Source organism: Myotis nattereri (genome assembly GCF_964212035.1).
Source record: "Myotis nattereri genome assembly, chromosome: 1".
Lineage (NCBI taxonomy): Eukaryota > Metazoa > Chordata > Mammalia > Chiroptera > Vespertilionidae > Myotis > Myotis nattereri.
The window spans coordinates 199,707,189-199,731,740 of NC_138075.1; the positions used below are offsets into that span (position 1 = coordinate 199,707,189).

At 45.9% G+C, this 24,552-nt stretch overlaps 1 protein-coding gene across 1 annotated transcript in view; it reads left to right on the forward strand.

Moving 5' to 3' along the window:
* Nucleotides 1-24,552, forward strand: part of SCFD2 (sec1 family domain containing 2) — a 336,400-nt gene that overhangs the window by 282,938 nt on the left and 28,910 nt on the right. Inside the window, exons 6-7 of the mRNA XM_081088279.1 lie at nt 12,032-12,177; nt 22,434-22,568. Of these exons, the coding sequence (XP_080944405.1) occupies nt 12,032-12,177; nt 22,434-22,568 (281 nt within the window). The remainder of the gene's footprint in view (nt 1-12,031; nt 12,178-22,433; nt 22,569-24,552) is intronic.

Consider the following 24,552-nt stretch of genomic DNA (forward strand, 5'->3'; position numbering starts at 1 on the left):
TGTATCTAAAATATATAATGGCATGGCCCTACCTGGATTGGCTTACTGGATAGAGCGTCAGCCTGCGGATTGAAGGGTCCCAGGTTCGATTCTGGTCAAGGGCACATTCCCGGGTTGCGGGCTCGATCCCAAGTAGGGGGTGTGTAGGAGGCAGCTAGTCAATGATTCTCTTTCATCATTGATGTTTCTATCTCTCTCCCCCCTCCCGTCCTCTCTGAAATCAATAAAAATACATTTAAAAAATAATAAAATAAAATATAAAATGGCATGTATACTGCGTAGCATGTGTACTATACCTACTGTTCAATCTACTCTTGTTGCTTAACAGTCCTGCACGGGCATTTTCTTTTGTCAATAGATAGTAGGTCACACATAAATTTTTGCCCTCATATTGATGGGTGTTTAATTTAATTCTAGTTTTTCACTGTTATAAACCATATAACTGTGACCACCCTTGGAGCCTATACACTTCCACATTTCTCCAACCCTTTCCTAATACCTATTCTGCAAAGTGGACTGAGATAGCGCATGTAGGGCGCTGAGCACACGGCAAGAGCCCCGTGCATGCTGGTGTGTGTGTGATTGTGTGAGGTGTTACCGAGGTCCCTGGAGGGGCCATTTCAAGGAGTTGCTGCCTCAGAGGTTTCCTGCTTAGATCAGTCCCTGAGGCTTTTCACAGCCAGCAGACCAGACAGCCATAGCCTGCCTCTGGAAACAGCCCTGGTCCACAGCCAGCGTTCTCCATGGATTTTGGGGGGTTTTGGTTTTTGCTTTTTGTTTTCAGAAGAATTACACATCTTGAATCTAGCCACATGTTCAATTTCCTGGCCGCCTCCTGAGTGCCTGATCCCAAATAAGGTGCCAAACCCCTTGCTATTCTGAGAACTGTCTTGTTTTATGAGCTCACTGCACAATGTTTTCACCTGGAGGGAGGCAAGCTCTTGGTGCAGAAATGAAGGCAGATGTTGGCTGGTGTGTGAAGAGAGAACTCCAGTTACCAACCCGGGCGATCTGGGTTGATTGTTTTTCTTCTCCTGGTGGAGACCTGAAAGAAACCCTAACCACCCTGGAGTTTGGATTTCTAAAGTCACTCTCAGCTCCCGTGCCCTCTCAGCGAAACAAGAAGCTCTGTCTTTGCTCCAGGGTTAAATGTAGTAACTGAATGATGAGCTGGCTGTCGCTAACCGGTTCTTCAGCCCCTCCCCATACACTCTTCAGGGAGAAGAGTTTGGGCTCTGAGTCCAGGCCCTCTATACCCTCCAGGACATGTGGTGGACATAGAGTAACTGTGAAAACAGCTGTGGGCTTAAGGTGCCCCTGCCCAGAGCACTTGAAAGCCTAGAAACCTGAACACTTTGTGATAATTCCTTTCCATTGTCAGTTTAAACCGCCCTCTAGCTGCCTCCATCAAAGGTTGAAGGAGATGGGATTGTAAGACTGGATTGGGGTTGGGGCAGGTAAGCTCCTAGGAGGCTGCAGGTGGCGGCTCTCTCCACCCCAGCAGGAAGCTGGCCCCATCCTCAGGGTCAAGGTGCAGGGAGACCAGCTGCCTTCTCTCCTGCCCCTTCCAGACCCCAAGCTGCAGGAAGAAGGCATCCCCCTGCAAGCTTTCCTGGTCCCCTGCCTTGGTCGGCGGGGTCCATTCTCAAGGCCCTTCCTTGCCTCGAAAAGAAGCAAGGGAGATGAGGGGAGGGGGTGCATTTTCACCCTTCTCCCCCATGCCGTGGGCACACTGGCAGCCCTCGCTGGACCTCATCCCATCTCTGAATCAGGCATGGCTCACCCACACACTAATCCACGCTGCCTCCAAAGGAAAATACAGAAAAGCGGTAGATAAGAGGCCTCACTGAGCGGGAGCTTATATTTCAGGCGTAGCGAGGCTGGCTCGGTTCAATGGAGATTTACAACAACAGGTGCAGTGGAACCGTACACGGAGGCAGAGGGCGATCTCTGTGAGTGCTGGGGGTGGGGAAGGGGGGCTCTCATTTGATCTGTCTGCTACTGGAAGAAACATAAACTCCATTTGCTTTTCTGTTCTCTTAAGAAACAAAGGGGATGAAAGGAACTTTAGGCCAATAAGCTTCCCTTTTGTTCTTCCTTTTTCTCCAATAGATCAGAAAACGATTCCATATTATTAGCCACTGAGCCTTTCTCAAAATGAAAATGAAAAGACAAGACTGTCCCTCCATACTTAGAAATCTCATGATAGCAAGTTCACTGCAGCTGGGGATCAAGAAGCATAAAGGAAAAGACGGTTAGACTCTTTAAAAGCTCCTCTAAGTGAGAACAAGAGGCAGAGGAGGGCCGGGCAGTAACATGGAATGTGCTATGACTGGGCCTTTGATTTCATCCTTTTCTACAAGTGGACAATTAGCTGCAGCACAGGTTTGTGCAATTAGCAGACAAGCCAAACCTTGCGTGACGTCTTCATTGTTACTTGAATAAAAAAGCACTTCCAGTGACACATCACAGCCAGAAATGACACCTGTTATTCCCACACTCTCAATTTTCTTGGCATGTCTCAAAGTACAGCCTTATCTCTTAAAAGCCCTACGGTACTGTTTTTAAAACCAGCAACAAGACCTGGACTGAGATTCAGACAGGAGCAGAAGTCCTGCGTCTTGATGTGGTCCTTCTCAGCTTCCTTCCTTGCTGGCACCTCCAGGAAGCCTTCCAGGTGTTCTTCAGGTGGGGGGCGCGGGGGGGGGGGGGGGGGCGGCGGGGAGGGGGAGAGGCCCAGGGCCTCTGCTGCAGCTGCATCAGGTAGAACCACCCCTCCCTGCATCTCTGCACTGGACATAGGGAGGTCCAGGGCTGGTTGCAGGTGCTGGCCCATCAGGCACCCTTCCCAGAGGACAGGAATCAGCCTCCAGCAGGTCTTGGAAGGGCTCTCCGTTGAAGGGGCATGTGGGCCTCGTTTCCATCTCTCTGAAATGCCAGACTGGCTCATTGGTTCTGAAACTGCTAAATTCAAATGATGACAATGATTGTGCAAGGTAAAGAAAAATAGTGTAAGCAGATCAGGTTTTCCCCACCATACGTTTACATCCATTCTGTATGTTTTTATCTTTGTTGCTGCTTCAGCTTTCATAGCACCCCAAAAAGAACAAGCGAGAAGCAAGCAAATATTCATGTAAAATCTGCCAACTGAGCTTAACTCGTGGCCATGGTTGGTGATGCCTTTCCACGCATATAACACAGGCTTCTTCTCCCCTCGCTCAGAAAATGAGATCAAATGGAGAATTTGTCACAGCGTCCTAGGAGGTACAGCGTGGCTCCCAGGGGCTCTGTCACCTGACAGCTTTTGCAAACAACCAGATGCAGGTAATCTCTCCAGTCAGCTCTGAGATGTCATCCAGCAAACCATGCCACGCTATTCAGAACCACCAGCAATGTCAACACACTTTGAAAGGAGACCGTAGTACAAATGGCAAGTTTGTAGTTCAATAGAATTAATTCAACAGAATAAAGATAGCCTGTTAGGAAGCGCTCGTAGGAGGCCATGCTGCCTTTGGGAGCTTGTCTGTGATTATGGCCAGGAGCTCTGTGCCACCTCCTTGGGCAAGAGAATGGGAAAGTTTGTGAGCATGACCGCTGGCATAAGTGGTTGTGTGGGCAGTTCCCCCACCTGTGGCCGGTCTCATTTCTGGAAAGGGGGTCCCAAAGTTGAAAGGATAGGAGAGAGATCTGATTGTCCCCTGGTGGTAGCCCCAGAATAGGAGATTATATAACTGATCAAAAAATGGATGCCTACCTTTTAAAAGAAATAGCCTCAGACATGGTATTTCAGTTGTTTAGAATGCTGAACTTCCAGCTCTCCTTGTCTAAGGTGATTTAGGTTGCTTTAATAACCAACATATAAAATCGTATTATTTAACGTTGTAGTACAGTATCATATGCTTAACAAAGTCCTCGAGGCCTCCCTTATTTAACCACAGAAAAGGTTAAGATAAAGGAACTATGTCCGTATAGTCAGGGTGACCAGAAAGGCCACTTGGAGAGAAATGTTTTGAAATAGATAGGCTGTTTCCTCCCGCGATGGTCCAGTGTTGTCCTTTTTGCTGCTTCGGCATCTCCTGAAACAGCGCAGATGGTCAGGTTCAAGGGGCTGCTCCTCGCACTGCCTGGTCCTGCATCCCACTCCCTGGGCCTCCCTGCCAGCGCGGCCTGCACCCTGCCATTGACCACGCCAGTTCCAAAGCCTGTTCCTGACAGCTTTCCTTCCTCCAGGCATCCCGGCATGTTCTCTCACAAAAGCCTCAGGGCTTGGGCTCCAATCCTGGGAAGTGACATTTTCTCGAGATTGAACAAGCCTTTCCCGCCTAATAATAAGAGATCTCAGCTGTTGCCCGTCCTTGGTTCAGCTGGTTCAGGGAGCTGAATTTGCTGGAGGCTTAACAAGGGGTGTGGTCGGTTTCTGCTTTGTTACATTTTTTAAAATGATGATACATTTAAAAGATTATATTATACATATGTGTTATAAAGCATTACATATATATATGGCTGATATGCGAAGTGTCACTTCTGGAGTTCGCCTGGGAGACCGGGAGTTCAATTGCTCTCTATGACGTGCACTAACCACCAGGGGGTGGCGTGGAACGAAGGAAGACCCCGGATGGCAGCTGGCCGGCAGCTGGAAGGCCCCAATCGGCCCTGATCACCGGCCAGGACTAGGAACTCTACCTGAGCACGAATTTCGTGCACCGGGCCTCTAATTACATCATAAACACCCATGAACCTATCCCAAAGGGTGGCTTTCCCACCCACCCCCACCCAGAGGTAATCACTTACTGAAGTTTAACACAGTTTTACCTCATATCCATGCATACTTTAACCATGTAGAGTTTCGTTTTGCTTGTTAAAGCAAAAACAGAATTTATGCGGCCAACCGAGGTTGCGCTTCTTAAGAAGCCTTTGGGGAGGTGACCCGCTTAGCATGCGGCTGCAACTGCTCAGCGCCATCTGGGAGCTCTTTGTTTGAAATTTCCTGCAGAGGTAGTTTATCAGCTCCGCGAGAAGCAGTGCTATTGCTTTGCAGCATTCTGGTCTGACTCAACCCTTTCCCTGTCCCCCTCTGTCTTCCCCACTCACTGGTTTAAGGGTTATTTAGTGGGTGCCTCCTGTGAGCCAGGGCCTGGCCTGGGGGTTGGCAATGAACCAAGGAGAGCCCCTGCCTGCTGAGCTGATTGCCATCTTGCCTCTGCTTCCCTCCTGGTCATTTGAGCAGCGACTGTAGGCCATAGGCTAGGACATTTCGAGCAGGAGGCAGTGAAGCAAGGATCTGTGTGTGCGGGGAGCCTGACGGAGACTTTGGGAGGGACTGCAGGATGTGGGCAGGCTTTGTGGGCCATCTCGGGGCCTTTGCGGCATCACCTGGATGTCTCTGACTCTGATTTTATCTGTTGGGCCGGCTTCGCTCACACCCTCATCCAAGCCCATGTCATTGCCTCCACACCTGCTGAGGGCCCCTGCCATGAGGTGTAGATCAGGGCTCTGCAATGACCGAGGACATGAGCCCTGTAAACCTGCAGTCCGACCTCTGAGATGTGATTCTTTTAGATTAGAGGGACGTAAACGTCACACTGCAGAACAGTCACGGGGAGGTAAAGCGCAGCATGGGGAATATAGTCAGTAATCCTATATATTATAATAACAGCATAGCATGCAAATTGTCCCCTCGACCAGGAGTTGTCCGGAAGTTTGACCAGGGGGCGGGGCCGGCCAGGGGAAGGAAGGGAGGGAGGCCCCAGCTGGCAGCCGGCAACTGCTAGGGACCCTACCAGTGCACAAATTTCATGCACTGGGCCTCTAGTACTCTAATAACTTTGTATGGTATGTCAACTATAATTGAAAAGTAAAAATGATCTTTAAAAAAGTCACACTAGGTCATTAAACATTAGATTGCTGACACAGATACAAATTGCCTGTGTAGTATAAATATGAGACCTCAAATATGTATATTTATTTATATATAATATAATATTATAATTATATTGTTATGTATTATATGTTCTCAACCAGCCTCCACATGAGCCACTTACCAGAGCAACTGACATTTTACAGTCCTCTATGAGTAGATTTTTAAATATTTTTTTATTGATTTCAGATAGGAGGGAGAGGGAGAGAGATAGAAACATCAGTGGTGAGAGAGAATCATCAAGTAGCTGCCTCCTGCATGCCCCACACTGGGGATCAAGCCCACAACTCGGACATGTGCCCTGAACAGAAATCGAACTGTGACCTCCTGGTTCATAGGTCCCTGCTCAACCATTGAGCCACACTGGCCAGGCACAATCTCTCTATGAAGCAGAATGACCAACACAGAAACTCTGAGTCCTCATGGCTCTAGGGCAGCCTCCATGTGCCCGGGCACATCTGCCCTCTCAGGCTGACTTGTATGATTCCCAAGACTTTTGGGTTTGTTTCCAAACCAGTGTATGACAGTTATACTTGTTATTAAGTTTAAACCGTAATTAAATGTTCTTACACACCGATTAAATATGAATTCAAAAAGAAAACTGTCTCAGTGAGAACCAAATTGAAAGCTTTTGAAAGGCTCAGTAAAGCATTTTAAAAGTGCTTTTGAATTAGGTGTGAGAAGGCGATTGTAAAAGGTTGTAGGAAAAACAATGTTACATCTAAAATAATTCTGCTCTCAGATTGTGCTACAGGTGTCTTTAACGTCTTGTCCCGCTTTCGATGAACTGAAATTAGAAATTCTACATGGTACATAATGGTTTTATTTTTTAAAAAAGACAAAACTCTTATCAACAAGCAATACTCAAAGAAAAGACCTTGGCCTTTCCTCAAAAGATTAGTGAAAAAATGGACATTTATGTTTTAATATTAAATAAAATGTTTTATTTCTACACATCTGTGTGTGTGGGAGATCGATGCTCATGAGCCCCATCTTTAAATGGCCCCAGCATGTTTGACAAAGAGGGCTTCTACCATAGCTTTACTTACCTCTGACCAGCGCTGCCTACTCAGGAGTGGCTTATGCAGTCAACCTCCCTCCAGGCTCTCAGAGGGGACGACACTTGCTGGGGTTTATTTGTTTTTTTTATTTTGTTTGTGTGTGTGTTTTCATTTACCAAGAATTTATGGAGAACCATGAGAAAAGACTCTGTCTTTGAAACAATGGTTTGAAAAGAGAGAAAAGGCGATGTCAGACAGCTGGATGGATGAGGGAGGTCATGACCTCCTGGTGCTCTGCCCTTTCTGGCCGAGTCCCACTCCCAGGCTGACCTTTTCTCTCACTGCCCCAGGAGCCCCTGGAGGTGGGGCCCTGCCACCAGGGGGTTCCTGAGAGGCAGGAAGGCAGCATGCAAACTGGAAAATGGGCCTGGCGTCTTCAACCTCGGGCCAGTCCAAGGATGAGGAGGCCAGCCTTGGGTAACTTGGGTCCAGATGACAGAAGGACCTCTGACCAGGCTCAAACATTTTTGGGTCCTAGTTCTTATCAGTTAGATGGGAGGGACCTTCAGAGCTATGAGGAGAACACATTTCAAATCCTATTTTAGTCATGCCCTCAGTTTAGTCAGCCATAGAAGTGGCATGCTTTATGTTGGTCCTGCCCCTTTGTGTGCGCTGTGTGTGTACTTTGTGTGTGTATGTGTGCATGCATGCTTGTGCGTGCGCATGTGTGCATGCATGTGTGTGTGTGTGTGTGCATGGCCTTATCAGCGGTTCTCAACCTATGGGTTGCAACCCCTTTGGGGGTTGGACGACCCTTTCACAGGGGTCACCTAAGACCATCCTGCATATCAGATATTTACATTACGATTAATAACAGTAGCAACATTACAGTTATGAAGTAGCAATGAAAATAATCTTATGGTTGGGTCACAACATGAGGAACTGTATTTAAAGGGCCAGAAGGTTGAGAACCACTGCCTTAGATGATGACTACTTCAGTTCCAATCCAGACGAAGGCCCAGGACACAGCAGCCTCCTGAGCTGAGATGCTTTATTTTCCTTACAACCCAACTTACGGAACCAGACGAGTAAGAATCCCAGCTTCATTTCAGCCATCCCAGGAGGATCATTTAGCTGTTCAGCCTTCTCTCCATCTTAGCTTCATTGTTGCTCAAAGTGTGGGTCCCTGCAGTGCACAAAACCATGGAAACCACTATTCTCACTCTGCGGAAGCGAAGGGACCTCAGTAAGTGGAGACGGGTGAGAGGGAAGGGACAAGGGCAGGCACCGACACAGGAGCCAAATTTTGTTGCTCTGAGGAGTAACTGGACCCCTGCCCAGGAGATCCCTGAGCCCTGCAGAGAAAGAAATCGCAGGGGCATGAGTCATCCCTATTTTACAAGAACACAGGGGTGCCCTAGGGATTGGGGGCCTCCCTTATCAAGAAGTAGGCACCTGGAGCACACAGTCCATGCCTGGCTGAAGTCTAGGGTCAGCTTCTGGTTTATTCTCTATGTAACCAGTGGATTAAGTGAGAATTGACTGGAGTTGTACACTTAGAGCTCCCTTACCAAACACTGTTATCTCATAAGCTGGCTTAATGGGGCCGGCTGTCAGCGGCTTATTGGAAGTAACGGAGTACAGCACCTTTGGGAGCTGAGATCCAAAGGTGAGTGTGCAGGCAGGCCCAGGGGACCTCACGCCTTGTGTGGCTCAGAAGGCGAGCCTGGGGTCCAGCTGCAACCCCACGGTGAGTTCCACCGCCGGGACAAGCCCAGGTCTTCCCAAGAAGGAAGGCACTCACTCCATTTTGAAAGCATTTCTTCCATCTTTAGAGTGAATTAAGTGTTTTATTGATCTTCTATATATGTGGTCTTAGCACCGCTAAAAGAAAGCAGTTGGTTAACAGGACCAACTCAAGTTAGACTGTGAGGGTTTGAATCTTAGCTTTTCTACTTAGTAGTTGAGTGACTCTGTGTTATTTAACTTCTCTTTGGCTCAGTTTCCCCATCCACAAAATGGGAATAATAATGGTTCCTAACTTGCTGGGTTTTTGAGGAGACTAGATGAACTAATATGTATAAACTCCTTAGAATAGTACCTAACGTAAGTGATTATAACGATCACTGTTTTCATAGAAAAGACTTCATCCCCTTCCATAGCTTTTCTGTCCACATCATGTCTTCACTATTGACCGCAGCTACATTCACAGAGGAGATTCTGAATGGGGGAGGCACTGTGCATGGAGGAGCTCATGTCTGTGATCAAAGGGACATTTTGAACTCTTACTTTGCTAAGGATAAGGCTGTGATCTTGCACAAGCCATGTTCTCTCTTATCCGCACACACACACACACACGTGTGTGTGTGTGTGTCTCTGTGTGTGAGAACCCCTTGCTTTAAGGATGCCAGGCACACTGGAAAGGGTTGATGGCTTGGGCAGAAGTTGCCCTCCTACAGTTGGTAATTGACTTTTTCGGGAAAGTATTACTTTATTGGCAAATTTAGGACTTTTTATTTTCCTTCCAACAATTTCTTTGGCAGTCTTATTTTTGGATTGGTTTTATTTTGTCCATTACCAGTAATCTCTAAACATTTTTGTCCAACAGCCTATGCCATAGGTGACCTAACTCTTTGCAATCATGTAGGCTTTGCTTAATTTCAATGTATAATTCACAATTTCCAGGGCTTGTGGGACTGAGCTTAAACTGAGGCGTCTGCACTAACGCCGCATGGTCAGTGTCAGAACTGAACCGAATTGTAGGGCCTTCAGTTGGTATCTGGAGAGTTAGAGAATCAGTGGGTGTGGAGGAACAAACATTCATTTGGTGTTATAAATGTGAGTAAAAACAGTCCCTAATTATGCCCACCCTGTAAGAGTTATATACAGTGGTCCACAGTAATTACAAGGAGAGGCTCAGCTACTCACATCCTCCTCCCTGAGTCTGCTGCCATTGTGTTCCTGGGGATGCTCCTATGTACTTTACAAACACTCCTTTTTAGTTTAAGCTTGTTTGGATCTAGCTGTACTCCCTAAAAGTGATTTCTCTCTTTATCAAAATCAACCAGTGTCTCCTCAGTTCACACCCATTGGGATAGCTACAGTCCTGAAGACAGATAATAAGCATTGTTGAGGACTAGGGGAAATCAGAACTCTCTTGCCTGCTGGGGGGATATAAAGTGGGGCAGACACTTCAGGAAGCAGCCTGGCAGGTCCCCCAAAGGCTAAACACCGAGTTTCTCTATGATTCAGCAATTCTTCTACTAGATGCACACCCATAGAATTGAAAATGTATGTCCACACAAAAACTTGTACATGTAAAACTAGCATATCCGTAATAGCCAAAATGTGAAAATAACCCAAATGTTCATCAACTGATAAATGGATATATAAAATGTGGTATATCCATGCAATGAATATTAGCAATAAAAAAACACAATGAAGTACCAATAAATGCTACAACTAGCGTGAACCCCCAAAATACTATGCTAGGTAAAAGAAGCCGTCACAAAAGATCATGTTTTATGCTTCCATGTATATGAAATGTCCGAGGTAGGTAAATCCATGAGAGAGAAAGCATAGACGGGGGTACAGGGAAATGGGCATGGAGTTTCTTATTGGAGTGATAAAGATGGTCTAATATTGATTGTGATGATGATGATTGTACAACTATACAACTATGTGAATATACTTATGGCTATTGAGTTGTAAACTTTAAACAGGTTAATAGTATTGTATGTGAGTACTAACTCAATAAAATTGTTCCCCCAAAAGAACCCAGGAATACAGGCTTTGGATCCACGCTGCTGTGTTCAAGTGGCTGCAGAAGCTCTGGGGCCCTGAGACAGGGTTGGTTGCAAGTACTGCATTTGGAAAAGTATCCCAGGAAGCAGTCAGGAAGCAGGGAAGTGTGACAGGGAAGGAGGGAAAGCCAAAACGGGGGCCTTACTGAGCGAGTGGCAGTTGTGGGCAACTGGGACTCAGTCCTGCTGGGACACCCTGGAAAAGCTGTGGAGACCACAATGCAGAATTGCTCTCCCACGGGATGAGCAAGCTGGGCTGTTCCTATGAGTGCTGACTCCCCAGCCTGCTCCACAGAGAGGTCAAACATGCTCCCACAATTGGAGAAAGCCCTCAGACAGGAAGGAAGACACAAAAACAAAGAGACAGAGAGAGAGGAAGAGACAGAGACAGAGAGAGAGACATCAGCTACTTGAAGTAAGAGGCAGTCAGGGTGCATGGGAACAGTTCCCCAAACCTACAGGTGATGTCTAGTGTGACTGAGCGGGCACAGGCAGAGCATTGGCAGTGCCTGCTGACAGGAGCGCTCCTTAACCCTCATCCCTACACTGGGGGAGATAACAGCTCCTATCTCACATGAGCGATGTGAGGATTAATGAGTTAACACGGTATTTACTAGTAAGGGAGTCAAACATGCCCACCTCGAATCTTTCTCTATTTTTTTTAACTTCTGACTTACCCACAATCATCCTCTTCTTCATGGGCTTCTAACAAGATAGAGAATGCATTCATCTATTAGAAGTTTCTGAAAGAAATAGAATCGTTGCTGAGCAGGGTCTTTTTATTAGGCCCCCTACAGGTTGTATTGACTTTGAATGGCTGGCTTTTGAAATACGCCATCTGTTTTGTTAGCACAGGAGAAAGATGCCCATCCCAGCATGCTCTGTTATCGGAGAACTCTGTCATCTTTCTCAGTCTTGCTGTCCTGTGTTATGGAAAGGGTTGGTGACGTTCAAGCGAGCGAGGTTCATCACAGCACTCTTGTATTTTCCCGTGTCTCCTCCAGTTTTCCCAGACTGTGTTCTGAGGACGGTAGGCCCTGGGGAGCTTTTTCTCTGTGAAACGTCTGCAGTCTGGGGCTTGAAGCCAGCGGCTGCGGTCCCAGGCACTTCTGAGTTCTGCTTCTGTCAAAGGCATTTATACTCAACGTTTCATTGCTCGTGGGTGATTGAAGCAACCCACTGAGTGAACCGCTGAGGGAAAATGGGGCTTAAAAAACACACCAATTGTGTTACATGCGGCTCAAGCTGCCATGACTAAAACTTAATTTAAATATTTGTTCACCCAAGAAAATGTCTCTGTGTTGTTTCAGGCTGTGACTCTTCAGTTAACCTGACATTCCACCAAGCCAAAACTGCCGTGGATGCCCTCTTCACGTCACTCCGGGATATTGCCGGGGCTCGGAGTCTCATGAAGCAGTTCAAGTCTGTATATGTTCCTGGAAACCATACCCACCAGGCAAGTACATATGTTGTAAAGTAACCATGTAATCTGTGTGGGATTTTTAGGATTCAGAGAGTATAAGAAAAATTTCCATGTTACCTCTCTAAAATGAGGGATTTGTTCTAGATGAACTCCAAGTCCCTTTCCCATTCAGAGTTCTGGGTTCCCCTGAATCTAAATGCATTCCAAGCCTGGCAGATGTGGCTCCATGGTTAAGCATCGACCTATGAACCAGGAGTTCATGGTTCAGTTCCCAATCAGGGCACATGCCAGGGTTGTGGGCTCGATCCCCAGTAGGGAGCATGCAGGAGGCAGCTGATCAATGATTCTCATCATTAATGTTTCTATCTCTCTCTCCCACTCCTTCCTCTCTCTAAAATTAATAAAACATTTTAAAAAAATAGATACACAGGCAATGTCAGGCCTGATGTCCTTTGAAAAAAAAAACCATCCCGATGCATTTGTACAGCAGGCTTGATGTAGTGATGTGAGCACTGAGTTGGGACAGTTGCTGGGTTGGGACAGTTGCTGTCACAGCCTTCATCTGTAACCTTAGGCAAGTCCCTTCCCTTACTACAGATGCCAGATGAGGGGCTGGCCTTTGGTGGTTCCCAAGTTTCTGGATCTAAGCAGTCCCATAAACATTTCGAACAATTAGAATAATAAAATTATCTAATAGTATTATGGCAATGAAAAAAAAGTTGGTGATAGCAAAAGCATTTGTTACTTGAAAGTCCCCCACTGCTCTCTAAGGAAAAGGGGCAGTGTTTGGTGAGTAGGAAGATGGTAAGGAATCCATGAATAAAGGAGTAATTGCTCTGTAAAAACCCAGCAGGGAGGAGACATAGAAAGAGCCAAAGGGAAGCTTCGGGAGTGAAGGAAGACAGGAGCCCTGAGGGTGATGCAGTCTCTGTTGGATAAGGAAGGAGACAGAAGCCACGCTCCTGGTAGCCACAATGAGCTTTCAAGTAAGAGCAGGTGTCTCTGATGGAACAGGTCACTGAGCTTTGCTTGTGTGTGTGAAGGAACCTTCTCCTCCATCTCCCATGAAATCTTCACTGAAACCCACTCTATTTGCTAAGAGTTGAATGTTTTGTTAGTGAAGACTGACAACTTCAGGATGCTGGCTATAAGGCAGGCATGTACACGAGAGCAAAGGTTACCCACTGCAGCCTAGCAAAACCCATACTCCTCCCCCATATGTTCACAGAGCAGCTGACACTTAAAGAGCACTCCTGCCTTCCGTGTTGCCTTTCAGTCTCACGACAAGTAAGCCAGAGACATATCATTATCCTGATCTAGGAAGGCCAAGGGACCTGCCACAGGCACACAGGTGACCAGGGCCAGATGCCAGGACTTTGCCGCCAATACAAAATCTCCTCCCTTACTGTACTGTGGTTCTCAGGAAGGCTATAGAAATATTGATGGATGGTGCTGACGGGCATCTGAAATCACCCATCAAGATATAAAAGACCTTAGAAACTGACACTCAACTTAGAAACCCAAGTTCCCATCCTTCATTCAGTGATCCAAAACATCTTTCCCACAAATACAGGCGCAGTCACTCAGATAATTAATTATATGCCATTTTGCTATTAAGAAATAGCAATCTTGCCCTAGCCAGTTTGGCTCAGTGGATAGAGCGTCGGCCTGTGAACTGAAAGGTCCCAGGTTCGATTCCGGCCAAGGGCACATGTCCAGGTTGTGGGCTCGATCCCCAGTGAGGGACTTGTAGGAGGCAGCCAATCCATGGTTCTCTTTCACCATGGATGTTTCTATCTCTCTCTCCCTCTTCCTTCCTCTCTGAAATCAATAAAAATATATTTTAAAAATAGCAATTTTAAATACTATGGTATAGACTAGTTCCACAAGACATGATAGAACTGGTGAAATATGATGAAATTTAGACCAAAGATTGTCAAGATGTAAGTAGCTACTATAGTTGGCAAAAGGGAAAACAAACAACTAAATTAATGAGGTCTTTTCACTGTTATGATCATCACGGTGACTGATTTGGCCAATTTCACATAATTATTCATTTGCCATAAATCTGGGGCATGGTAAGGACAATGATAAGCTTCCTAGACTTCATCTCCCTGCTGCCAACACTCTCATTTCTCCAGGCCTCAGAGCCTGGAAAATGAGTTTTCCCCAGTGAATGGAACATGGGGACAAAGTATGGAGGGTGGGGTGGGAGGCCAATATGTGTGTGTATACCTCAAGGGGATTAAATAAATAATGATATAGAGACAGTGGAATGCTGTGCAACCATCAAAATGAATGGGATGGATCTAAGTGTCCTGAGCAGAGACTATATTTGAACCCATGTCTCAGGCTCTGCTTCTCAGAAAATTCTAACTAAAACAGAGGTGCATGATCTATTAGGTAAAAAAAATACATGTTGTAGATCATTCCATAAAGCATTATTTTATTTTGGTTAAAAAAATAATGATAAAAAGTATATGGGTGTGTGTATTTAGTCAGTCTTTAAGTTTTTTGGGAACATTTATAATGGGTACTTTGTGAGGGATGGGAAGGGTTGGATGGACAAGGAGGGCCTATGACTTCTTACTTTGTATTTACATATCTAGAGAAAACTATTTTGATGTGATTATGGGTAAATTTTACCTATTTTGGTTTTTTAATACTTTTCAGATTTAAAGAAGCTTTAACTCACAGACAGATTTTGATCTGGTTTGTTCACTGCCATACCCTTAGTGACTAGAGTGGTATCTTGCACATAATAGATGCTTACATATTTGTTGGGTGCATCTTGTATGCAAGGCACATATCTTTGTTACATATCAGAGGATTTGATGGGACACAAAGTGCGTGTAATTAGAAAAGGACAAATGTTCAGACCAGAGTCAGAGTCCAGTTGTGTCTAGTTTTAAAGACAGGTCTTGGCCGGGCAACTTTCTGTCCATTTCTCCTCCCAGTCTGGTCCTCAGTCCTGTGGCTCCAGGAAAAATGTGTGCTTTCTGTCTAGCTAGCTGAGATGTCCAGGCATCCCCAAACACCTGGAAGAGCTCTAGGCCTGGTCTGGCCCTGGGTTCCGGTCCCGCTCTGAGCAGCACTGCAGATCTGGGCTCTCCCTGGATTTCCGGGCCCCTGCCAGCCCCTCCCTCCCGGGGCAGCCTGAACAAGCTGCCTCTCAGACACTCCTGTTTCTTTTGTTTACACTAGAGGCACCTCTGGTTTAACTTCGTCCTTTAGCCCATTAGGAAAAGGTGTCAGTCACAGCTCAGATACAGAAAGCAGATATCCCCCTCGTTGTTTTAAGGAGACTGATTTCATACAAAGAATTAAGTACATAAAATCTCTGGGCTTCCAGAAACGAGTCCTGAACATCAGCACAGACCTGGCCCTCCTCTGGCGCAGTCCGGAGAGTGGGTGAGGGGGACCGAGCGGCTGCCTCGGAAGCGCCTGCCTGGAGGAGCACACCGCCAAAGCTGGAGGCAGCGCGGTGCTTGCTCTCCACCCTGTCTGCAGAGCCGGCTCAATGCTTGCCACCCAGTGGGCCAGTGGGTGGGTGGGTCCTGGACGGGGGTCTGATCCAGCATGGATGGTACTTCTTACGTTCTCCATGGTTAGTGAGAGGGAGGTTAGCACAGACATTAACAGAACAGTCTGAGACCCTGAGCTTTTGGATCCATAGCCCACCTTTGCCCCCTTCTAGCTCTGTGACCTTAGGCAAGTTACTTCCCCTCTCTGTGCCCAGCTCCTCCTCTGCAGGAAGGAGCTAATAATAGTCGCTCCCTATACAGATGCTCTAAGGATTAGGTGAGTTCATTCATGTAAAGCTCTTGGGACAGGAGCTGACACATACCCGTAGGCAGCACTATGTAAGCGTTTGCTGTAAAGGACGAAATAGGCCTTCTCTTTGTCCTCTTTTCGTCTTTTCCTTTGCTAAGGAGATGGGCTACACAGAAAGTGTGATCCTCGAGCCGACTGTCCTGCTGGCTGCTGTGTGTGGTAAGGGTTCATTGCTGACACCAGTGTGACTGAAAAGGTCCTGTTTGTTCTCAGACACTGTTGACTAGAAACCTAAGCCCCAGTTTTGCTTGTGCAGCGAGTCTTATGCGATTCGTTTCAACTGTTCCAGTGTAGCGGGAGGTTCCACCTCCTCCCCAGTGCCAGTGCTCCATGTGCTGAGTTCCTCAGCAGCGGCAGCAGGAGGGTAGCAGACACGTCTCAGGGCCAGAAGCTGGCGAGTCCTTTCGGAAAGAAATGCCGTATGGCTCTCGCACGACTCGCTTTGGCAGAGGTTTCGCAGTGCTGTGCTGTGTCGGAGAAAACTTTCCACAGATGCGTACCGTCTTCTGTGCCTCTGGCATGTTGAACAAGGGCCTCGCGAAGCAGCTGTGCCCAAGGAGGCTTGTTTCATCCTGTGCCTGGTGAATGTGGCTCTCCGCAGTCTGTCGGCCCGTCTCGGTCACACCCCTGCCCTGGCCACCAGGTGCTCTTTTCCAAGTGCTGCACTCTGTCCTTCCTCCTGACTCTACCCACCTCACCCGACCTGCCAGCGTTCTCTCTGGAAGAATCAGCATGAGCCAGGACTAAACTGGGGTCTGGGGAACTGGCTGTCCTTTGCTGCTTCTAAATGCCTCTGTGAACTCATGCACCCTAGTTAATAGCTCTGGGCTGCGGTGTCCTCAAATTGAAATGGAAGGGACTACACTCAAAAAAATTGTAAGTGCATAATCTGCTTCTACTTTGAAGGATGATGAATGAAAGGATGGATGGATGGATGGATGGATGATGAATGGATGAGCAAACCATTTTCTTTAAGAAGATGAAAGGAGAAAATATCTTAGTATAGCAAAAATTAAAAATAAATAAACTATGGAATCGTCAAAGCCAGAGCAGTTTTGAAAAGATGTTTTTTGAACAGTCTGGGATTGAAACAGAATGAATATTGTGTCTACACGTTTCCCTGAGGAGTTGGTTGGTGAGAGTCAATTTGGCAGAAAAGGCAGAAGCATCTTCAGGAGCAGGACTGAGTCCCTCGCTGCACCATCACCAACTGGCAAAGCGAGGTCAGCAGCCCTGACCAATGGGATGTGGCTGTGGCAACAACTCAGGTTTTCTTGGAAACTAATCCTGGACCATCTTTAACGTGCACCAAATTCAAGAAGATACTGTAGTTAAACTAGTTTCTCAAAATTAACTCTGACGTGTATACTGGCAGAAACTCCTGCTATGTCAATACTTTTCTTCGAGAGCAAGAATCAAGTCAATAAAAGTCTTCTAGACCTAATCACACATTATCTCCGTCACAAAAGAAAAACCATGGGCATAGACATAAATATTGTATTTTTCATAATTTAATTAAATATGGCATTTTTAAAAGCCCAATTTGTTCTAGAAGAGATACTGGCCATTTAAAGAAGAAGAGTTTCTGGTGTAAGATCACTTTTTGTAACTGTAATTATTTCAAATGTAATACCCATTGGGGGTCTCTGTGGGCTCTAACAAACCTCAGGCAGCCTCAGGACACTCTCATACAGGGCGATATTATGATTTTCATGGCCCTAAGCAGCTTTGAGTTTGTGGCCCCCTTCCTCTACAAAAATAAAAAATACCAAAAATTTTATTATGCCATTGTATTGATGTAGAGACAAATATATAAATAGTATATATCAAAACATTTTCTTTGACCTAAAAGGTATTTTTTTTCCTCCTAATTTTAAAAGAAATTGCTGCATTTTTATGGGTCCCTAAAAGTCTCCCAGGTCCTACGCAGGCTCTGTGTTGTGTGCCTGGCGGGTAAGTCGGCTCTGTGGCCATAGCCCCCACTTGACACCAGTCTGCCCAAGGCAGGAACACAGCTCCCACGGGGAAGCAGCGGGCATTTTCCTTCCCCGGAGCAGTTATTTAGTCCCTGTGACCACTGCTACTCACTTTGGTCCCGAGGTGACAGCTCAGGAGTGCGGGAACTAGACTCACATGGGGGGGGGGGGGGCAGTTCCTCGTCTCCCATAGGAGCCAATTTCTCTGGAACAACTGCACAGTGTAGCTTCCAGCGTCCCTCCAAGGGATGTGCCCAGTTATGCCAGTCATGCAAGAGTCATCGAACTCAGAGAAGCCCCAAGGCCTGGCCTTCTATCCAGTATTTATAGTCCCCCCAGTCTAATGCAGTTAACCAAGCAGGGGTCACTTTTATCCTAAGCAATCTTGCCTGGCTAGAGTTTGACATTCTTCCCTTATCAGGTTTCCAGGGAGACAGCTAAAAAGTTAACCAAAGGTCAAATTCTTATGCAGAAGGGAAAAGGGTTTAATAGTACTTTGCCTACAACATGCAACGTGTCCGTTGTAAAGGGAATAATTATATGCATGTTTCAATCCGACTTCACAGTATGTGTGCAGCAGAGACAGTGTATGTGAACCCCAAACGCCGCTTCTGTTCCTCCTGGCACAGTGAGGCCACATTTTCCAGAGTCCCTTGCAGGTAAATGTAGGTTTGTGACTAGTTCCGGCCAATGAATTATGGTGGGAGTGATACAGATCACTTTCGGGCAGAGCCCATGAAATCTCTCTGCAAACCCTCCGTACTCTCTTTCCTCGTCTGATGATGAGCTGCAAGGGCTGCGGTGGGGACCCCGGGGCCTGAGGGAGTGGAAGAACCTGGTGTCTGAGTGACGGTGGCAGGCACAGACCCCTACTGCCCACACACACTGGATGTGGTGTAAGCAAGGGATTAATGACCAGCAAGACAGGGAAAGGATGAAAATGCCTGTGTCTTTAATTCCTCTCCTCTCCCCACCCCCCCACCCCCAATAAAGGTGAACTGGCAGGGAATGTTTGATTAGGAAAATTAAATTACTATGGTTAACCCTGTTAATGTTGAGACAAACTACACGACTCATCTCCCCTCTGGCCCTTTCTAGCACACGAGGGAAACTTTGAGCAGGGCGCTGCGGAAGATATCCTGTCCCCTCTCACCGCCTTGCTGTGGTCCTTTCTCAGAAGCGGGTAGCTTCTGGCTGAGTAGAAAATTCCAGGACCATCCGAGGTTTCTCCTCTGAGAAGCCACTGCCAAAGCCGTCCGTGCCAGTCAGATTTCAGTGACAGGATTCGGAGCACAAAGCAATCTGAGCTCTGTGGCCGAGAGGAAGGAGCCAAAGGTTCTCATCATTAAAACCCAAAGGAGAAAATCGAAGAAAGGTGTTGGCTAAGTCACAAAAGTACCACTTTGTACCTGAGCGAGTCTTTTCCAAATCTTGCTTATTAAAGGCACAGTGTTACTTATTGTTCTGTGCTTAGTTGTCGTTTTTTAATATATTTTTATTGAGTTCAGAGAGGAAAGGAGAGGGAGAGAGAGATAGAAACGTCAATGATGAGAAAGAATCACCGATCAGCTGCCTCCTGCATGCCCCCCACTGGGGATCAAGCCCACAACCTGGACATGTGCCCTGACCTGGAATCAAACTGTGACCTCTTGGTTCACAGGTCAACACTCATCCACTGAGCCACACCGGCCGGGCTGTGCTTAGTTGTTTTGATAAAGAATTTAGAGGTCTCTCCTACATAATATGTAACTTGGGAGCAGTTTAAAGAGATGAGTGTTGAAGTTTAAGAGATTAAATGTCCAGAAAGGCTGAGATGATAGGACTCTAAAGACGGTTTACTCAAGGAAGAGGATTTATAGAATTCAAAGGTCATCCTACGACCTTTATTTTTCTTAACATTGAAAGTATTTATTAGATTACATTATCCTTCTAGAAGTATATTTGTTAATTTTGGAAATTTTGAAAAAAGAAGAAAATAATATCCCCCACTCCCAGAACCTAGAGCTAGCCCTAATTAATATTTGGTGTGTTTTTACTCTATTCTCTTCCATGCATAATCTATTCGTTTTCAACAAGTGAAAAAATCTTGTTGCTGTTTGTAGTGGTGTTTTAACTGTGTTTTTAAAAAGCAATACATTGAAAAATAAAAATTAAAAAAGCAATATATTAAAAAGTTTTCCTCCCACTTCTGTTCCTTCTCCAATCCCCTGTCCTATGATCACTGTTCATGGTAGTCTCTGTATATCACATCAGAATTTATTTTTTTCTGTATTTCAACAAATATACACATGACACATTTCACGTAAGTCCAGCCCATCATACACTGTTTCTCACCTTGCTTTTTTCACCCACACTTCATTCTGCACCTTCCTTTCTGCCCGGTCAACAGAGAACTTCCCTCTGCACTTTCATAGCGTCCCCTCCTGTGATGCATACCATTTATTAAACAGCTCCCTAATGATAGGCCCTTGAGTTGTTTCCAATCTTTTGCTATTACAAACAGTAAACAGCCCTTTATGAGCATCATTTACAGATATCAGCATATTTATAAGATAAATTCCTACAAGTGGAATTGCTAGGTCAAATGCAATTGTAATTTTGATAGGTATTGCCAAATGGCTCTCCACACTATGTAGCAATGTACCCTTCCATCAGCCATATGTGAGAGTTTCAGTTCATTATGGCCCCATCAAAAGTGTATTTTCATACCTATAGATTTTTGCCTGTATGGTAAAGTTTTAAAATTTCTCTGGATATAGCTTTATTATGAGGAAGGTTGATGTGTGTGTGTATGTGTGTGTGTGTGTGTGTGTGTTAATTTCTGTCTTATCGATATTCCTGCCCAGTGCTTTACTTTCAAAAGCATTAACCTGTGAGATCTCTGGGCATGCAATGGTCTACTTGACTAATAAGCATAAGAAGGCTACACCCTCAACTGAGCAGTTGCTATTTTCCCCTGCATCTTATCCCTGCCAAATGCACCTGTTGCATTCTGGCTAAATGATTGTTTATGATCTTGATAGTATATGCCCTGCTTTATTTTTAAGATATTTTAGATAAGAAAATAGGGATAAAGGGAAAATAAGAGTAAAAAATAAATGACAGTGAGAAAAGCAAGATGAAGTCAATACACCAAATACCCTGGACACTTGCTAAAGGCAGCTCACATGCGAAGAGAGAAACAGGAGTTCAAGACATCTCACCGGTGCTCCGTGGGAGCCTGGCTGTTCTGAGCCTATAACAGACGCAGTAGAGATAGAACAGATTGAGAGAATGCGTTGAGGGAAGTCATTCCTCCTTCCTTTATCCTTTATGCTCACACTTGGGTGCCTTGTGGAACTGGAGCAGCAGAGGCAGCCGCAGGACTGGGAGGACAGTGATCCACTGAAGGGAAGAGAGGAGGAGCTTGGTAGTAAGGAGAACCAAGGAAAGAGGTGGGGAGCATGCTCAGTTAGAGGAGCTGCCTCCAAGTATTACTAAGTGTGGGTAGGTTATTCAGGTCACAGAAAAGGAAAGCATTTGGCATTATTTATCAAAAGTTCAACTAAATTCTACTGAAATGTTTATAGTACCACGTGGCCTCCCTCTCTTCAGCCCTGGCCTTGGTCGGATTCCTTTTTGGCACCTTGGCTGCATTCTCTGTCCAAGTCCTACTTGGAGCTGAGCTCCGTAGAGGAAGGAGGGAATGCCTTGGGCTTGGACGGCAACAAAACATTGTATGAAAACATTCATTCCACCCGCTGGTGTGGCTCAGCTGGTGTGAGCGTCAACCCATGAACCAAGAGGTCACCCGTTTTATTCCCAGTCAGGACACATGTCTGGGTTGTGGGCTCCATCCCAGGTAGGGAGTGTGCGGGAGGCAGCCAATCAACGTTTCTATCTCTCTTCTCTGCTCCCTTCCTCTCTCTAAAATAAAGACAAAAGAAAGAAAGAAAAGAAAGAAAGAAAGAAAGAAAGAAAGAAGGAAGGAAGGAAGGAAGGAAGGAAGGAAGGAAGGAAGGAAGGAAGGGGGAAAGGAAGGAAGGAAGGAAGGAAGGAAGGAAGGAAGGAAGGAAGGGAGAAAGGAAGAAAGAAAACATTTGAGTTCCTAGCAGAAGGAGCATAGTTCTAACAATATTTAGGAAAACCTGGAGACCATCTTTATGTCTATACCAAATGACAGTACTTTGTTTTCCAGTATACTTCATACATAAAATCATCGCTTTCGATCTTGATTGAAAAACTAGCCATTCTGTGATTATAGCTCTGGGGACGAGAGATTTGCTTCTATAAGGAATATGAGAAACAACAATTAGTGGTGAGGTACTGGGGTGAACATTTACCAAAAAATCCAATGTTGTTATAATTGCCTTTTCACACACAAACTCATAGCCTTTGCTCAGTATCAAAATTACATTGTTTTGTTTCCTTGGGTGCAGATAAAACCATCCTCTCTCCAGACAAACCCTGTTGCTCACAGCACAATATTTCTCCTTCCAGGCATCCTACAAGCCGTTGCTGAAGCAGGTTGTGGAGGAAATATTTGATCCCGAAAGGCCAGATCCTGTTGATATTGAGCATATGTCGTCAGGCCTCACCGACCTCCTGAAGACTGGATTTAGCATGTTCATGAAGGTAAAGTCGCCGCTGAGAGGTCATCCTGAATGGAATGCTATCTGTGCTGGCAGGAAAATGCTGGCACCCCCTTCACCCGTCGGGTGCCATATAAGATACCGTGCAGTGTTTTGACTCTTCTGAAACCAGGTGCAATCTTCACTTAACTTTTGGTTAAGAGCAGCATGCCCTTCCAGCCTCCTCCAGTTTCTTTTGATCTATGCACTGGGCTCTTTCCTGGTCGATATGCGAGGACACAGCCCTCCAGGGCAGGGTAGCACTGTTGAAAATGTTTCTCCTCGCCTGGCCACATTTCCATGCCACATGAATCCATGTACTTACTATTCTGCTGTTCGTAATGAGTGACAGTCTGCTGTTATTAATTCTAGAACTTATTATGCAGGATAATGAGCAACTTTGCTCAGGCATGTGGTGAGCATCACCCCCAAAACCCATTTTTTAAAATCTCTTCACCTTTTTCACCCAGTCCTTCAACCCCCATCCCCTCTGACAGTTGTCAGTCAGTCTGTTCTCTGTATCTATGGGTCTGTTTATATTTTGTTTGTTAGTTTATTTTGTTTGTTAGATTCACATGTAAGTGAAATCATATGGTGTTAGTCTTTCTCTGACTGGCTTATTTCAATAGCATAATAACTCCAGGTCCATCCATGCTGTCACAAAAGGTAAGACCTTCTTTTTATGACTGAGTAGTATTCCATTCTGTAAATGGGCCACAGCTTTCTTATTTACTCATCTACTGATGGGCACTTGGGCTGCTTCCAAATCTTTTTTTGTTGTTTTTTGTTGTTGTTAATCCTCACCCAAGGGTATTCTTCCACTGATTTTTAGAGAGAGTGGAAGGAAGGGAGAGAAACAGAGAGAGGGGGAAACATCGATGTGAGAAAGACACATGGATTGGTTGCCTTCTCATGCCCTGACCAGGGCCAGGAATTGAACCTGAAACCAGCATGCATGCCCTTGACCAGAATCGAACCCAGAACCCTTCAGTCCGCTGGCCAACACTCTACCCACTGAGCCAGACCGGCTGGGGCTGCTTCCAAGTCTTGGCTGTTGTAAGTAGCGTTGCAGTCAACACAGTGGTGCGTATATGCTTTCGAATTAGTGTTTCCGTTTCTTCGGACATATTCCAAGAAGTGGAATAGCTGGGTCATAAGGCTTTTACAATTTTTTGAGGTAACTTCATACTGCTTTCCACAATGGCTGCGTCAATCTGCATTTACAAATGACTTGTTTGGGCTCCACAGATTCCCAGTTGCCAAGTGCTAGGATTTCTCTGGCTAATAGCGAGGGTAGGTCAAAATCACTGCACAGCCTTTGCAGCGGGGATGAAAGGAGCAGGACACAGATGCGATCTATTTTTAACCCACTGTAAAGTTTCTGAATTTAAAAGGATCTAAACAAGATTACAGGCTGACCTTCCAGTCTGTGCCAGGATTTCAGTTGTAATAACTCTTGGAAATAACAGAATGTTTTGCCAGCTTCAAATTGAAGCTTCTTTGAAATCATGAATTAATCTACATAGAGTTCACATATGCATCTGCCAGGAGAACTGGTCCACCCCGAAGCCAGAGGACAGAAGCCAGACAGTCAGACTCTAAACCGTGCAGTTCACGGCCGGGATGGACGGGCCGGTCTCCTTCCGCTTTTCCCAATGATCATTAACTTCTGCTGCAATGAGTGCTGGTGAAGTGTGTGTGTGTGTGTGTGTGTGTGTGTGTGTGTGTGTGTGTTTTAAATAATGCAGCACAGATCAGCTTCCCAGAGCCGTTCTGAGGCTCCTGTGTTGGGCTCCTGTGTTGAGGGGAGCCCAGGGTTGTTCAGTGGCCCTTCATGATGGCTGGTTCATACAGAAACTTCCAGGCTAGACATGGCCTCTGACCTTCTCCACCAGAGCACCCTATTCCTCCCTCAGAGGCTTGGCCTTCACCCTGGGGTGAGACTACAGTAACCAGCATGGGCCTTCAGGCCCTGGTCAGTGAGGTCT